General features: G+C 46.5%; 1 protein-coding gene and 1 long non-coding RNA gene across 7 annotated transcripts in view; both read left to right on the top strand.

Moving 5' to 3' along the window:
- ntng1a (netrin g1a) overlaps nt 1–17,180 on the top strand; it is a 79,762-nt gene extending 62,582 nt beyond the window's left edge. For 3 of the 6 annotated variants that reach the window (XM_049026472.1, XM_049026462.1, XM_049026454.1), the window contains exons 6-8: nt 6,768–6,935; nt 9,687–9,821; nt 16,041–17,180. In XM_049026472.1, coding sequence (XP_048882429.1) covers nt 6,768–6,935; nt 9,687–9,821; nt 16,041–16,282 — 545 coding nt within the window. In that variant the 3' untranslated portion in view covers nt 16,283–17,180. The remainder of the gene's footprint in view (nt 1–6,767; nt 6,936–9,686; nt 9,822–16,040) is intronic. The other 3 variants (XR_007399850.1, XM_049026480.1, XM_049026490.1) reach the window with 3 other exon arrangements.
- Nucleotides 11,892–16,001, top strand: LOC125749381 (uncharacterized). Its single transcript, XR_007399863.1, has 3 exons — nt 11,892–14,320; nt 14,825–15,496; nt 15,581–16,001. It is a non-coding gene; the product is annotated as an uncharacterized LOC125749381 (long non-coding RNA).
- Nucleotides 17,181–17,245: the final 65 nt, after the last annotated feature.

The following is a 17,245-nucleotide window of genomic DNA, read 5'->3' as shown; positions in this document are numbered from 1 at the left end:
AGCAGGGACACTGTCAACACACCCCCGGCATCTCAGACCTCCCCCAGAGTTAGGTGGGGTGCCCCCATCCCCACAAATTATCGCAACGTGCAACCCACACCCTTAATTGCGACAGGAGAGAGGCGTCAAACACATAAATTACCATTTGTCTGTATGTTTTTGCAGACAGCATTGAAAAAATAAAATTCACATAACAGGAAGCAGCCCATTGACCTTGAAGAAAGCAAACTTACACCTCACCTTGAACAAAATACCCAAGGAAAAAAAAACTCTGCAATTTTCATACTGTTGTTTGAAGGTAATTGAATTCTTTATTGACTTTGTGCAACCCTATTTCCAGTTTATTAAAGCGCTCAGGGTTGCCTAATGCAGCCATTAAGGTAAAATTAATATTTAAAAAACGATTCTTGCTGTGCTGGATTACGTTGCATTACTGGCATTGATTAAAATGACTTTTCATTTGATTTCACCTGCCTGCAGTGTCTTAACAAACAATTGCAGAAAAGCAGCTCTAGCATCTACTAGCAAATTACTTGCTATCATAAAATGAATGCTTTTATTTTTAATCAGCTTCTGATTGATTGTGTGACACATGCAGGTGTTAATAGTTTGTTTTACTAAATGAAAATGCCTCAATGCAGTCGCAGCAAATTTCTAATTCCCACACAGCAGCGATATTCCCCGCCGTAGTTAATAAGTCATGACAGTGAGGTGTCCTCCCTGTTCATCCTGTATTTCTGTGTGCATTTTCCCTTTTCCGAGAGATTCCCATTACTAGCACCATCCTTTAGAGGGCTTGGGCAGGAGTAGGAACTGTGGCAGTCCTTATATTCATCTTCTACTCGCGAAGCTTGAACGGTGAAGCCAGATAAGCATGTTTCACTACGCTGAATGCGGTAGACACATCCCACTTACCATGGGATGGAATTAAGCCCCTTGTAACTCTCACCATGGGGCATTAAGCCCCCTGTAACTCCCACCATCAGACATTAACCCCCCCATAACCCCCAAGAGGGGGCATTAAGCTGTGTATTTTTGCGTGACTCAGTGAATCACAGCTCAGTGGCAGTAGTGTGTTTCCCATCGTTTCTGTTATGATTCAATTCCCCCAGGTGAGTCTTGTGCTTCATTATGATAGGATGTGCATTCATGGGAGGAGGACAGCCTAATTATGCTGTGTTCCTGTGAGCAGCGTGGCTCTTGGTCTGTACGAGACAGGCCAGTGCACAGCTCACAAGCCGTATGAGACAGACCTGTGCGCAGCTCATAAAATATATGAGACACAAGCTGTACGAGACAGGCCAGTGCGCAGCTCACAAACCGTGCGAGACAGGCCTGTGCGGAGCTCACAAAATGTATGAGACACAAGCTGTATGAGACAGTCCCGTGTTCAGCTCAGAAGCTGTATGAGACAGGCCCGTGGTCAGTTCACAAGCTGTATGAGACAGGCCCGTGGTCAGCTCACAAGCTGTACGAGACAGGCCAGTGCGCAGCTCACAAGCCGTACGAGACAGACCTGGGCGCAGCTCATAAAATATATGAGACACAAGCTGTACGAGACAGGCCAGTGCGCAGCTCACAAGCCGTACGAGACAGACCAGTGCGCAGCTCACAAACCGTACGAGACAGGCCTGTGCGCAGCTCACAAAATGTATGAGACACAAGCTGTATGAGACAGTCCCGTGTTCAGTTCAGAAGCCGTATGAGACAGTCCCGTGTTCAGCTCAGAAGCTGTACGAGACAGTCCCGTGTTCAGCTCACAAGCTGTACGAGACAGTCCCGTGTTCAGCTCACAAGCTGTATGAGACAGTCTCGTGTTCAGCTCACAAGCTGTACGAGACAGGCCCGTGTTCAGCTCACAAGCTGTACGAGACAGTCCCGTGTTCAGCTCACAAGCTGTACGAGACAGTCCCATGTTCAGCTCACAAGCTGTATGAGACAGTCCCGTGTTCAGCTCACAAGCTGTACGAGACAGGCCCGTGTTCAGCTCACAAGCTGTATGAGACAGGCCCATGTTCAGCTCACAAAATGTATGAGACAGAAGCTGTACGAGACAGACCTGTGTGCAGCTCACAAGCTGTACGAGACAGACCTGTGTGCAGCTCACAAGCTGTACGAGACAGACCTGTGTGCAGCTCACAAACTGTACGAGACAGACCTGTGCGCAGCTCACAAGCTGTATGAGACAGGCCCGTGTTCAGCTCAGAAGCCGTATGAGACAGTTCCGTGTTCAGCTCACAAGCTGTATGAGACAGGCCCATGTTCAGCTCAGAAGCTGTATGAGACAGGCCCGTGCACAGCTCACAAAATGTATGAGACAGGCCCATGCGCAGCACACAAGCTGTACCAGACAGTCCCGTGTTCAGCTCACAAGCTGTATGAGACAGGCCCATGTTCAGCTCAGAAGCTGTATGAGACAGGCCCGTGTTCAGCTCAGAAGCTGTATGAGACAGGCCCGTGCACAGCTCACAAAATGTATGAGACAGAAGCTGTACGAGACAGACCTGTGTGCAGCTCACAAGCTGTACGAGACAGACCTGTGCGCAGCTCACAAGCTGTATGAGACAGGCCCGTGTTCAGCTCAGAAGCTGTATGAGACAGTTCCGTGTTCAGCTCACAAGTTGTATGAGACAGGCCCGTGTTCAGCTCGCAAGCTGTATGAGACAGGCCAGTGTTCAGCTCGCAAGCCCAGGCATTCCTCTGCGAGTCGTGTGTAGCGCACAATAGTTTGGGTTTTTCCTGATCAGTTCAGGGTTACCTACTGTGGCAGTCCTGCTTTAAGGCTCCATTGTCCTGCGCGGTGTAGCGGAGCCGAGTGTGCGACAGAGGGGTGGGGGCTGCAGAGTCTTGGGGGGGTTGGGTTATAACACTTTCTCGCTCCCTGCTAAATCTGCCCAAAAGAAACTGAGTCACCATTTCCAGAAACAGGGAATATATGTTGTGTGTAATTCTGTAAATCAGCTTGGAGTTGAGTTTCTCATACATGAGTCATGCTTTAATTGTTTTTTTATCCATATGTATGGTGTCTGTATGTATGTATGCACTACATACATATACATACAAGCGCACAGCATTATGGAATATAGTGTGCATATTCACTTCACAGCCTTGATCATTATCAAAGGAACCATGAAGCCATACTATTATGTAGAATGTTAATGTATCCACCAGTGGTCCGGAGGGGTGCTTCTCCCACATGCCTGACAGTCATGTGACGGGCAGCTGGAGGTACACGTGTGTCCGTCGCCCGCGGGGCTCGGGCCGTGCTTGTAATAACTCCTGGTCTCTCCTGATTGCCCGCAGTTGGACAGAATGTTTCGTCCCTAGGGGTTGCAAATCGAAATCAAGGTAGGAGACCTCAAACCTAGATGAAATATCTTTGTAGGTCAACCAACGGTTCCCAGGATAAGCAATGGTGGACTGCAGCAGCAGGAGAAGTGGCAAAGTCCTTCTGCCTGTTGTCACTTATAAATAATTTAAACTGTCTGCTTGCTTTCCTTTGCAAGGACCCAGAAGCGCCAAGAGAGCATGAAGGTTATTGTTATAAAGTGCTGTTATTCTTCTTTGGATGCATTTCAGAATCATGCCGTGCTCAGTGCGGAGTCCCTTTGAGATCTTCCACAAAGCTTCCATCTGCAGCCGGCACCGGACGTGGTCCCTTTCCACAAATCAGTCCAAATTAAACGAGCACTTCTCCTAAATTCAATAGCCTCTGATTATGCTCTGCGTTTTAATTTGGCGTGGCCCTTCCCGGGGCCCTCAGCCCCGTCTCCATGCGGTGCTGGGCGAGGGGCTGCACAGACTTTTGTGCCAGCCAATGCCTGGTGATCTTACATTAATCTACCATGCAGATATGCTGTGCTGACTTGCCCACCACCCTGTGATTTCCTACTCTCTCTAAAATAGATTTTAAACCAAAGGGAGGGAGCACAGTGGTTAGCGCTGTAGCCTCACCCCTCTGGGGCTGGGCTTTGAGCCTCCTTCATGGCTCCATGTGGGTGTTTATGGTCTCCCCATGTCATCGCGGGGCTTCCTCTGGGTGGCCTGGTTTCTCGCCAAAGTCCACAAACATGCTAAGGTGAATAGGAGTTGCCAAATTGCCCGAATGTGTGAATCGTGTCTGTATCATGTCTGCCACCCCATCATGGAATATTCCCTGGCTTGCACCAGTAGCTTCCGGGATAGGCTCCGGACCCTCGCAACCCTGCATAGGAGGTATGAATGGATGGATGGATGGATGGATGGATGGATGGATGTATGGATGGATGGATGGATGGATGGATGGAAGCTACAGGGAACCATTCCTATGCTGCCGTCTTCCTGGTGCAGTTCGGAGCTGGGAAACGCTTGCTAGTGAAATCAGTGTGTCTGTACCGTCAAACAACTCAGGGTAAATAATCTCCCCCAGGGCTCAGAAGGGAGGCTGCTGCTAACGACACTAAGCTGTCCCCAAATACAGTGCTGGCTGCACACAGGACACTTAGCAATTTACATACACAGTTATTCATTCTGTAAGCACTCCTACCTCAGGACGGGAGCAATGGGGCAGGTCTGCTCACCCAGATGAACACAAAGAGCTTCATTCCCAAGAAAAGAACAGGTCGATCAACGGAGGAATGGAGGGGGGGACAACACAGGGTCACAGTGACCGGCAAAACTCTTCATGGAAGGAGCAGCCTGCACAGAGGAAGCGGCAGGGCAATGGGCAGCTCGACCGAAATACACACAGTGACTTCAGCATCTCACACAGGCAGTGTCAGACATTAACATTAAGACACGGAAAGATGTCCTGAGTTCATTTGTCATACATTTCGGCTTTCTGCTTGTATACACAGCTTAAAAAGCACAACCCCGGAAGCCAGAACCGGCAACCTGTCAATCACACCTCTGTCAGCATCTTTAATGTTCAAAACTAAAGAAAACCATCCAACTGCAAAGGTTCTTTGCTTTTTCTAATTGAATTTAAGAATAGCAGTTATTTCCCACACATTATTATTATTAATAGTAATAACAATAATAATAATAATAATAATTATGATCTAAAATCATAGCTGCAGTTGTGGGATGCCTCTCCTCCTTCTGGAGATGCTTCTTTACATGGTTTAATATATGTTTTTGTGTTTAATGGCCCCCGCCTTTTTGGTTTTGTTTTGCCTCCTAGTCGACGCCCTCCCCATTATGAAACAGCAGGTGGCAGTGAGAATAGCACGTCTGCGCCGTCGAACCCTTGAGCCTCTGCAGTCTGAGGCATCACGCCGTGTGAATCTGTAATGAGCTCTTCACGTTCCGGCCATACACACCTTGGGGGGGGGCACACCCCCCCTCTGAATGTCAGCTCGCCTCGCCGCCTAGATCCAGATGGGATCTTACTCTGTTTCATCAGTAATTTGATATGATTGTGTCATTTTTTTGGACAGTGAGCGGTAAAGGAAGGGTGGAGCTTCCACATCTGAACAGGCCCCGTCTCTCGGACTCGCTGACAGTTTCATTCCCCAGCGTGTTAATCGCTCCTTAATCAGTGACGAGAGACGGCTGAGGAAGCGTGAAGCATCACGGAATGTCCGTTATGGGACCAGCCACACTGCAGCACCCGTTCATAGACACAGTAGCTTTGTGGAACGGTCAGAAGACCATCCCATCAGAACAGGCCATTTCAGAGATGTTAAGGGTTCGGTGTAATGAGGTGAATCCTGGGCTGGTTTGTAGGATGTCAGCTGGGTGCTACATATAATGCCATATAAATAAGATCTGATGGGTATCTCTCAGCTGGTAATGTAATGGTTCCGTTACGCCCTCAGTACATGCCACTGTGAGGGTACATGGCAGCGATCTCTGACGAACTTCGAGCCCCGCGTGTGGAATTCGCCTATTGCCTGCCTCTAGTTTCCCCTGACGATCCAGAACGTTCTGCTGAGACGAAGAGCCGTTCCGTGTCCTGATGCTTCATGGGATGGGATGCAGCCCGAGTAGCTGCTGAAAATCGATAAACATTGTTGACTTTATCACCCATTTCAGATATTTATGTGGAATCAGTGCAGTTTAGCTAATCATGCATATTGCAATTGTGAGACTGCTGTGCGTACAGTAATAGGACCAAGAATCTGTCTGGGAGAGAAATACCCAGAATTCCTCCTGCTGTGCTGCACATCTTAATGTGATTATTGTACATCATTGTGTGATCATCAAGTGATTATCGCACAATCATCACATAATCATTGCATGATCATCATGCAATTGTTACATGATCAATACGCAATCATTATTATTGCATAATGAACTGTGTTATTTTCACATGATCATTGCACAATCATTAGGTGATCATTAAACAAAAAATCACACGATCATAAAGTTATCATTACCTGATACCATTATGTGATCGTTACACAAGCAGTTTGCGATCATCATGTGATTGCACTGCATTGCATGATTGCTGACAGATTAGATGTTGAATGGTGGGTCTTCCTTGTACCCGTTTGGTGTGACCTTAGAGAAGCCGCCTACCAGATGATGATCTGGATGTTAATTTCAAGATGAGCGGGCCGTAAGTGCTTTGAGGTTGAAAATTACAGATGAATTCCAGCATTGTCCATAGCTCCACCCCACTGCCACCCCCAACGCTCCCAGCGTGATGCCCACTAACATGGCTGCCTGCTTCTGTGACATGCCCACGTTACCCAGAATCCATTATGCTTCCATAACCATGCATGTGATGCTGCTGCGACACTCGTGCGCACACACATGCACTCACTTCTTTTCTTCTTTGCAAGACTGCGAATGCTTCGGTCACTCCAACCGCTGCAGCTACATCGAGCTGCTGAACATAGTCATTTGTGTGAGCTGTAAGCACAACACTAGGGGGCAGCACTGCCAGCTGTGCCAACTGGGCTACTACAGAAATACCTCAGTAGAGCTGGACGATGAAAATGTCTGCATAGGTCAGTCCCGTCGTCTGGCCCATCCTCACCCTCTGTCTGCTTGTTCCTCACCGGTCATATGACCATTTTTCATCCTCCCATTGTTTGGAAAATTTAGGCCATCATTGCAGACACACTAACGTATGGGAGGTATTTTCTACAAAAAATAAAATGAAAATGGTAAAAAGAAAATACAATCTCAACTTTGCCATTTAGTTTCCAAAGTCTGTGTGCAAAAATCCTGCAAAAATGAAAATTAAAATGAAATAGCACAATTTGCATTTTAATTTTCCACTCATCTATGAGCCAGATGTGAAAAAATAAAAAAGAAAATAAAAAACCCTTTTTGTCTTTTCATTTTACTGTTTGACTTTTCATTTTCATGTTCACTGCATGAAAAAATATGTTAATCGGGGCAGTGGGTGGAGCTACAGATCACTGCTGCGCTTTCTTGGTGCATTTGCGGATTCCATTGTCTTTGTGCTTCACATTTACATTTACAGTATTTGGCAGACGCCCTTAGCCAGAGCGACTTGGCCATGGTCAACCTTGTCGCCCAAACTAATGGTCACACACGGCTTAAGTTTACTTATCTGCAGCCTCTGATTCGTTTAGTGACTTTGCCATTAGTTTGGGTGACAAGGTTGACCATGGCCAAGAAACACAAAGACAACGGAATCCGCAAACGCACCGAACAAGTGCAGCAGTCATCTGTAGCTCCGCCCACTGCCCCGCCCCGATTAACATATATTTGCATGCAGTGAACTTGAAAATGAAAAGGCAAAGTAGGAAATGAAAAGTCAAATTGGAAAATGAAAAGACAAAAAGGATTTTTAATTAAATTTTTTAAATGTTTCACATCTAACTCATACATGAGTGGAAAATTAAAATGCAAATTGTGCTATTTCATTTTAATTTTCATTTTTGCAGGATTTTTGCGCACAGACTTTGGAAACTAAATGGCAAAGTGGAGATTGTATTTTCTTTTTATCATTTTCATTTTTTGTTTTGTAGAAAATACCTCCCATAACTAACGTACATGTAATGGGCCATGTAAAGCAGTATAATTTGGGAGGGGTGGCATTTCTATCTTTACTAACGAGTGTTAGCATCGCTAACTCGCAGTTACTCGCAGCCAGAGACTTAAGAGGCTAATGTTTTCCTGAAGAGGATCCCACAAGTTTACCCTGGTGGAGAACAGCATATGTGCTTCACTCCACAAGCTGGAGATTTAGGTCATTATGCAGTCTGCTGATCTGTGTCAACTAGCAGGTCGCTAAGCTAATTATGCAAACGATTTCAGCAATAAAACACCTCATTAGCATACGGCTTAAGAAGCTCCTTACTTAATGACGGCGTCTCCGAGCACCGGGCCAGCACTCGGCGGTGTTTTTACCCAGTATTCCCTGAAATACCTGGCAGGGCGCCCTGAGTCACCATTTCGGCTTCGCTGCCTGTGCGCCACAGGTGTGCACACTGACTCTGTAGCCGCGGAGCAGACCGAGCCACAGGACCAGAGTCACAGCAAATGCAGTGGAGTCATTAGTCAGCGAAGGTGGTGGGGCCGCAATCCACTAAAGCAATTAACATTGAGGCATCGCTAATCACCCACTGAGTCCATTTCACCTCAGAGACTGTCAGTGCTGTTTCATATTGAATTGCTTGACCATGAAAGACTTAATTACCAAAGAACACAAAATACAGTTTAGTTAAAAATCACAAAAATGAAGTACATTGTATGGTTTGAGGAATTCAGTATGAAGGCAAAATATATATCTGAAGTTAAACATACATCTCTGGAGACACCATATAGTTTCAGGTTTTTCCCAGGTCCACTGTGTCCATCAAATCCCGCTATTTTCCCTTCCCACTCTCATTATAGTTTGCGTAAAGCAGCAATGTTTCTGCTGAAGATGGTAACCGAGTATGTTAGCACCGAGTACCTTTTCCTGTGGCTGACGTGTGCTCCTCAAGCATGAAGTCACCGTCTGGCTGAGAACCTTCCGCGCTCACAGCTCTCTCACCGCGAGCGGACGGCGATGCAGCAGAACACTGCCGGACAGCCGTCACATCAGTGTCATTAGAGTCCTATTAATCTCAGATTGTCGTACGGCTGACAGAATACAGCCACGTAAACATCTGCTCCAGGCTAGCGCCATGGGTGCGGAAGAGGAGAAGGTCCCCGGGGGGAGTGTAAGTGTCACCCAGGTCAGCTGGGCATGGTGTGAATGGGGGGGGGGGCTCTGTCGGCATTGATAGATTAAATTCGGAAGCTCAGGATTCCCAGGGGAGAAGGGCACCCCCCTCCCAGGCTCTGCCCCTCCCATGACCTCATAAAACAAGCAGAGTGTGCTGTGTTTGGAGGAGCAGCACAGTATTAGGCACAGTGACAGAGGACGTGTAGTGAAGTATGGGCAACACAACAATCCAAATTAAAAGGACATGCTTTGGTTACCATCTTCAGCAGATGTTTAGGGCAATTCATACTGTACACAAAACTGTCTGTATGTGTATCGCATCATCATCTTCGTATTAAAATTATTATTATCATGTATGAGAGAGAATAAGCCAGTTTTGTGTTATGTAAAAAGGACAGATTAAAATACTCGCATTTTTGTGTAAGATGAAAATCATCATTCCATCATTCAGATGTTCGTAAGTAAGATGTTGGAAGTCGTTGGAATACAGGGCCCGGCTATAATTCGTCAGTGCTATTGAACGCCTGCCCCAGACGACCCACCCAGCTTGTGTGTGTGTGTCTTGTTCCCACAGCCTGTAACTGTGATCCCTTTGGCTCCGAGAGCGAACACTGTAATGCCACAGGATTCTGTAAATGTAAATCAGGAACGACGGGCAAACACTGCAGTGAATGCCTGCCAGGATATTTGTGGGACAGTGGTTGCAAATGTAAGTAGCCCCCTCCCCCCCCCACACCCTCCGCAGACCCCCACTGGCCCTCATTGGTTCACTGGGAAGCCCCGGGCTGGTCCATGTCTGGTCCTTCTTCACAGGCTCGTCCGTTTCTGTCTGTTTGCCTTCTCCTGTTGGCCCCTGAGCTGCACGTGAGCTCACTGTGCAGATGGGAGGGTGGCACACACTCTTCTGATGTCGGCACACTGCATCAGCTGACCGAAAACATGCCAGCGGCCGCATGGTGAGGGCTTTCCACCGGCTGCAGCATTATTCACACATCGCCTGGCTCTCTCCTTTATAATCCCAGGCTACTTTTAGGGAGGCAGATTTTAGGGTCTAAGCCTTCTGCATGGTCAAAACCAAAGGCTACCTTCAGGAAACCCCAAAGCTGCAGTGCAGAATACTGTCTGTCTGTGGGTGTGGATATCGATGGATGATAGTGTGCTGTAGTCAGATCTGTACTGAGGTACAGCTGCAGCCCAGACATGAAGTGTTATATCGAGAGCTGTCCTCTATTGCGGCGTGGTTAAGTCTATGACGTAATGGCATATAACCTGCTTCTGTCATCTTTAATCAAGGACCTGTCACTTCTAAGGGCACCGAATGTTTTGTTGGAACCACTTTCCCACCTGGTTGATGTTTCGGAAAGTAATCCGATAGGATATTAGGGACAATAAGTGATCTGGTTAAATTACAGATTTCACCATATGAAGTTGGTGTTAACTTATGGATATGAGAAACATCTGATAAGCATCATGAGGCGCTGACAGCCAGGGACAGGTTAGAATCGCCCTGAGGCGATCAGCCTCGAAGAGGCTTTGGGGGCAGCTGCTCTCAGACGCAAAGGCAGAATGGCAGAGCAGTTGCTTAACCTCTTAATCTAATCATGTACGGCGGTAATTTTCCCGCAAACCCTCATCCCTAAGCAATCAGACGGGAGACGGGGGATGCAGCAGCAGCAGAGGTGGGCACCAGATATTCATGAGCCCCTTTGACCTCAATTATCTCGCGCTTCGACTTGTGAAAATGCTTTGAGGGGGGAATGCGACTGAGGCCGTCAGGACGGGGAAACGCCCAGTCCCCCACCCCTCTAGTACCGTAAGATGATAAGCCCTCTTTAATTACCTCTGCGTCCTATCAGATCCATTGATGGGAAACTTCAAAGATGAGGCCGGACTGTTCGACGACTTCACACCAAATGTATCTGTGGAGCCAGGTCGCCTGTTCGAGTTTTGCCACCATCTCCTGTTTGGCTCCTTTACTGGGCGGTCAGGCACATCGCAGGCTGCTTAACCTCTGATGCACTGGCGTCCTCCACGAATGATAAACATGACCCCAATTAAAGAGCTGGCCCCTGTTTGTGAGGGTGTCTCTGTCTCCTAAGGTCCTGTACTTATACCCTAACGTGCGCCTTTCGGGGTAGGATCCAAATGATTCTGGTGTTTAAGTCTCTCCACGAAGTGCAGTCATAGTCACACAATTAACAGTACAGATTTCCCACATCCAGTTATATGTGCCACCCACCACATCAGCATCACCTCTAGATATTAGTCCCAGTAGCAAAACAAACGCAATAAATCTCAAAGTTTATTGTTGGCCTGGGGTCTGTTTGCATGCTGAGAAATTGTAAATGGGGTAGAGACTGCAGAGCACATCACCAGCTAGTCAATTTCATGGTCACAGAGAGCTCCATTATTTAATTCTTTTTTTTTGGACATAAAATTAAATATAAACACCGTAGTACGTGACACATCTGACTTCTAAACAATGTACTGTGGAATACTTTAAAATGCCATTGTGGTGTACGACGGTGCCTTGGTGTTGGATGTATAATTTGCAAGGTGCTGTACACACAGTGGGAGAGCGACATCCTGTCCTTGATGTACGAAAGAGAAATAGAGAGGTTGAGACATTTTCCCTCACACGCCAGACAACAGTTTGAGGTAATTGTGGTCAGAGAGCTGAGTGAAATACGGTAAATAGCAGCCGGTCTTCTGTTTAGGGAATATGAACCCCCCCCCCCCCCCAACCCCCGTCTCACAGACAGCACACCATGTGACTCAGAGTCAAACTGCACAGACACACAGCCCTGTTTGTTGAATGTACTGGCGGAATGTAAATTGAAGATATCGGGTTTATTTGGCAGTGCATCTATGGGCATCTTCTCCACAGGAAGGTGCCAGACACAGGCGAGGGGGGGTGGGGGACACATGCCTGCTGCTGACCTCAGGGCAGGACCAGGGCTGGAGCAGGCCCCCGGGGACCGGTGGGGAAGCTGGGGAGCATGCCCCAAAGGCTGACGTTGTCATAGGCAGGCAGTTTTATAAAAGTGTTAAAAACCATCTTCCGAATGACTCACATTCCCAAAAGCTGTTCTGGAACATTCTGTGGAACATAGCCCTAAGGTTGCTAACCGCCTCTGAGCATGTACATGTTTGATGCTTTAAAACAAACTTTTTCGAGACACATGGAAAACTGTACAAATTTCTGCAAAGAGCACATTAAGTAGGCAACAGCTCTGTGCTAGAGCGTAACCCTTACCCTCCCAGGGAGCCTCCTGACATGTTACTGTAATGTACAATCTGTTAAAAAAATAAATAGCTATTTATGTGTGCTTTGATTTATGGTTAAATATGAAGCCGGACTGAGACAGCAGGCAGGACAGATGGGTATGTGTGTTAAACGTGGTTAGAAACCAGATACACAATCAGACAGTGCTGGATATGAAAGTAAAGAATGGATAAAATACAATGTAAATGAAACAAGATGTATTTGTGACAGAGTACTCTGCAGAGTATTATTGCTTGATAATAATGATGTACTCTGCAGAGTATTATTGCTTGATAATAATGAGTACTCTGCAGAGTATTATTGCTTGATAATAATGAATACAGAATCACAGTCTCCCAACAGGGGTTGAAATGGAAATTAGTACATTTATTTCCAGTTGTGTAAAATGTTTGTAAATGCACTGGTCAAAATTCAAAAACAGGATTATAAATCTATTTGAGCCGTGACTCTGCGATCTGGCCATTTCTTCCTAGGCTGAAAGAGAGCGTGGGTGTTTTTCTGTGACACTCAATGCCTACGTTTAGGATCTGCAGGATGCTCTTCTGCTGACCCTGAGTACCTGGTGTAGGGTGTGTTTTTGTGAGAAATAAGATCCGCCGTCTCCATTAGCGTTTGAAAGACAGCCCCTGTGATGATCAGCCGGGAGGCTGCAGAGGAACACCAGCTTTCCTCAGGAGGACTCGAGTTCAGTTTGAAGACCTCGAGAGTGCTGCACTCAAAAGAAAAAAGGCTATTGTAACCTTATCAAGTGTTTCCTCACGCCTCAGTGGAGCATTTCTCTGTCTTCCTGCCTCTAATCCCAGAGCTGTGTGCAAAATACCCACAGAAGGTCTTTGTCTCCATCCACAAAGCCGAGCGGCTTGGAGGAACGTGCAGCAGAAGTTAACTATCTCTTGTTTGATGTGATCTTTATCCTGCATGTGAAATCAGCACTCTGTCTGGGGACTCAGCTGTCCATAGTGATTATCGTTTTTATTTACTCCTGCCTATAAGTTTGTCTTGAACCGGGCCTTTTATTCAGGCTGTTAAATTATACAATTTTTGAATAATTCCAAAATAATCTTATTTTGGAAAATGCCATGAACTGGATCATTCATTTTGGCAACATAATTTGTTTGGGTCCAATGCATAAACAAAACTAATCAAAACAGTTAAACGATAAGTAGCGTAAATGCGACAGAGCTCATTTGCAGCCTGTTGTGTAAAGCTTCAGCAGCGCTGTTTTTGGGGTGAAGGCACATGGCAAAATGGGGCTGAAATGCATTACTTGCACTTTTGTATTATTGCCGTTTCTGCCAATCTGCAGCAGGAACGCCATGCACCGTGTTTTTTACCTATTCAGGGCAGATTTTGGGGATAGAATTCACCTTCTTGTGTCACTTGTTTTCCTCTCTTTAGGAAGCATTCCTCCACTGTCGGTGACCACAAGTCACCTGTCTTTTTCTCATTACAGACCCGTTTGTGTTTACGTGTAGTTTGTCTCTGCATTCAGCTTTAGCTCGGTGTAATTCCTGGATTAGCTTTGGCTGGGTGTGTTTGCCAGAGTAACTTTAGTTAGGTGCGATTTGTAGACTTGCTTTGCAAACTTGCCAGCTTTGGTCAGCCGGTTGGCGTGAGATTTTCAATTCAAGATGCATTTACATGTATGTAACAGTTTAATTACCTTGTGAATAGTCTGTAGGGTTTGCAAACTACCCAAAAGCTTATAATGTAGCCAGTTTTAGGTTTACAATGAAATAATATAGATTTACCGTAAGATTTCTTGTGTGAGCTTGAGAATCTGAAAGCATGAGCGTCATGCCGGATGCGTGAGAGATAGCAACCCTGCCTTTGGTTAGGTGTGATTGCTAGATCAGCTTTGGTTAGGTGTGATTGCTAGATCAGCTTTGGTTAGGTGTGATTGCTAGATCAGCTTTGGTTAGGTGTGATTGTTAGATCAGCTTTGGCTACGTGTGATTGCTAGATCAGCTTTGGTTAGGTGTGATTGCTAGATCAGCTTTGGTTCGGCGTGATTGCTAGATCAGCTTTGGTTCGGTGTGATTGCTAGATCAGCTTTGGCTAGGTGTGATTGCTAGATCAGCTTTGGTTAGGTGTGATTGCTAGATCAGCTTTGGTTCGCCATGATTGCTAGATCAGCTTTGGTTAGGTGTGATTGCTAGATCAGCTTTGGCTACGTGTGATTGCTAGATCAGCTTTGGTTAGGTGTGATTGCTAGATCAGCTTTGGTTCGCCGTGATTGCTAGATCAGCTTTGGTTCGGCGTGATTGCTAGATCAGCTTTGGTTCAGCGTGATTGCTAGATCAGCTTTGGCTACGTGTGATTGCTAGATCAGCTTTGGTTAAGTGTGATTGCTAGATCAGCTTTGGTTAGGTGTGATTGCTAGATCAGCTTTGGCTAGGTGTGATTGCTAAGTCAGCTTTGGTTAGGTGTGATTGCTAGATCAGCTTTGGCTAGGTGTGATTGCTAGATCAGCTTTGGTTAGGTGTGATTGCTAGATCAGCTTTGGTTCAGCGTGATTGCTAGATCAGCTTTGGCTAGGTGTGATTGCTAGATCAGCTTTGGTTCGGTGTGATTGCTAGATCAGCTTTGGTTAGGTGTGATTGCTAGATCAGCTTTGGTTAGGTGTGATTGCTAGATCAGCTTTGGTTAGGTGTGATTGCTAGATCAGCTTTGGCTAGGTGTGATTGCTAGATCAGCTTTGGTTAGGTGTGATTGTTAGATCAGCTTTGGCTAGGTGTGATTGCTAGATCAGCTTTGGCTACGTGTGATTGCTAGATCAGCTTTTGTTAGGTGTGATTGTTAGATCAGCTTTGGTTAGGTGTGATTGTTAGATCAGCTTTGGTTAGGTGTGATTGCTAGATCAGCTTTGGCTACGTGTGATTGTTAGATCAGCTTTGGTTAGGTGTGATTGCTAGATCAGCTTTGGTTAGGTGTGATTGTTAGATCAGCTTTGGTTAGGTGTGATTGCTAGATCAGCTTTGGTTAGGTGTGATTGCTAGATCAGCTTTGGCTACGTGTGATTGTTAGATCAGCTTTGGTTAGGTGTGATTGCTAGATCAGCTTTGGCTACGTGTGATTGTTAGATCAGCTTTGGTTAGGTGTGATTGCTAGATCAGCTTTAGCTAGGTGTGATTGCTAGATCAGCTTTGGTTAGGTGTGATTGTTAGATCAGCTTTGGTTAGGTGTGATTGCTAGATCAGCTTTGGCTACGTGTGATTGTTAGATCAGCTTTGGTTAGGTGTGATTGCTAGATCAGCTTTAGCTAGGTGTGATTGCTAGATCAGCTTTGGTTAGGTGTGATTGTTAGATCAGCTTTGGTTAGGTGTGATTGTTAGATCAGCTTTGGTTCGGCGTGATTGCTAGATCAGCTTTGGTTAGGTGTGATTTCTAGATCAGCTTTGGTTAGGTGTGATTGCTAGATCAGCTTTGGCTACGTGTGATTGCTAGAGTAACTTTAACTAGGTGCGACCGCTAGATTAGCTTTGTGTGGTGGCTAGATTTTGGTGACTTGCGAGATTTACTAAATGACACCTTTCTGCAAAAGATATGCTGTTCAAGTCTGTTCAGCATGTGTAGCATGTACACGGGCTCCACCCAGTGGTGTGATACCCCCCCCCCCCCCCCGCTTGTCCCCCACCACAGCCCAGGTGTGTGACGACGAGCTGCTGCGCTGTCAGAACGGCGGCGTGTGCCTGAACAACCTGCGCTGCCAGTGCGCAGTTGGCTTCAGCGGCTTGTTGTGCGAGAAGCCGCACTGTCAGAGCGAGGCGACCGGCTGCGGGAGCTCCGACTCAGCCCACAACACCTCCTGCCCGTCCTCAGCCCACCTGCTGCTGCTCCTGCTGGCGCTCGCTACTGCCTCCTGCTGGCCGGCAGCACTCTGAGGACCTGGGCACGTCCCAGCCATCCGCCACGCGGGAGGAGCAGGCAGCAGAAGTGCAATGTTTTGGAATGATGGCAAAGTGTAATTTTAAACATTAATGAATATGAGTCACAGTAAAAATTAAATATTGAAAATTAAATTACAAAAATGACAAGGTATATTTACGGAAGTAACTGAGCATTCTTGAGCAGAGCTGCCGGCGGTGGATGAACGGAAGCTGTGAATGAGCTGTAACAGGCACTGCATACTCGGGAAGGGGGGGTCTGGGTAACAGGCTGCCTCTCCTCTCTTTCAATGCGGCGACATGGGCAGCAGCCTCCCCACGGAGAAGCATCCAGCTGGGGACACACTGAGCTGCGCCTCCTCCTGGTCGCAAGGCGACAAAGTGCTCGGTTTGCGTGGGCCGACCTGAGAAGGTTTGCTGCGAGGACCCCCCCTGCCCTCTGCCCCACCCGCCAGTTCTGCTTCCCCGTCTCTACGGTGCTTGCTGTGTTTTCCCAGAACCGGAAAATCATCCGCCAGCGTTAGCGAGGAACCCCCTCCCAGAAGCCAGCACAGGAACCCACAGGCCACGTTACCTGACTGACGGCTTTGTCGGCAGAGATGCTTCCGGAAGGATCGATGTATTTAATTTTTATATCATTTTTATTTCATTGACATACTACAGTATGGCGTATTACACAAAGTTTGTTTTGATAATCACGCAATCTTGTTAAAATGCTACTTGTTAATATATTTAACACTAGAACAAAGTATAAAGTAATTTTATTTCCCTTTTGATTTGATCGTGCAGACTTCCCTTCAGTACGGCGTCAGACTGTATGAGTTTACATGTATACTGGGATGTACTACAAGCCACCAAAGGACAATTCTGTGTTTTGTTGCTTTGACACTTTACGATCTAGGTGAATAAAAGAATAAAAAAAAGGTCTGCATTTGGTGTTCTTCATCATTTGTGGAGATT

Source organism: Brienomyrus brachyistius, chromosome 1 (genome assembly GCF_023856365.1).
Source record: "Brienomyrus brachyistius isolate T26 chromosome 1, BBRACH_0.4, whole genome shotgun sequence".
NCBI lineage: Eukaryota > Metazoa > Chordata > Actinopteri > Osteoglossiformes > Mormyridae > Brienomyrus > Brienomyrus brachyistius.
This window is presented reverse-complemented; position numbering and strand designations above follow the sequence as displayed.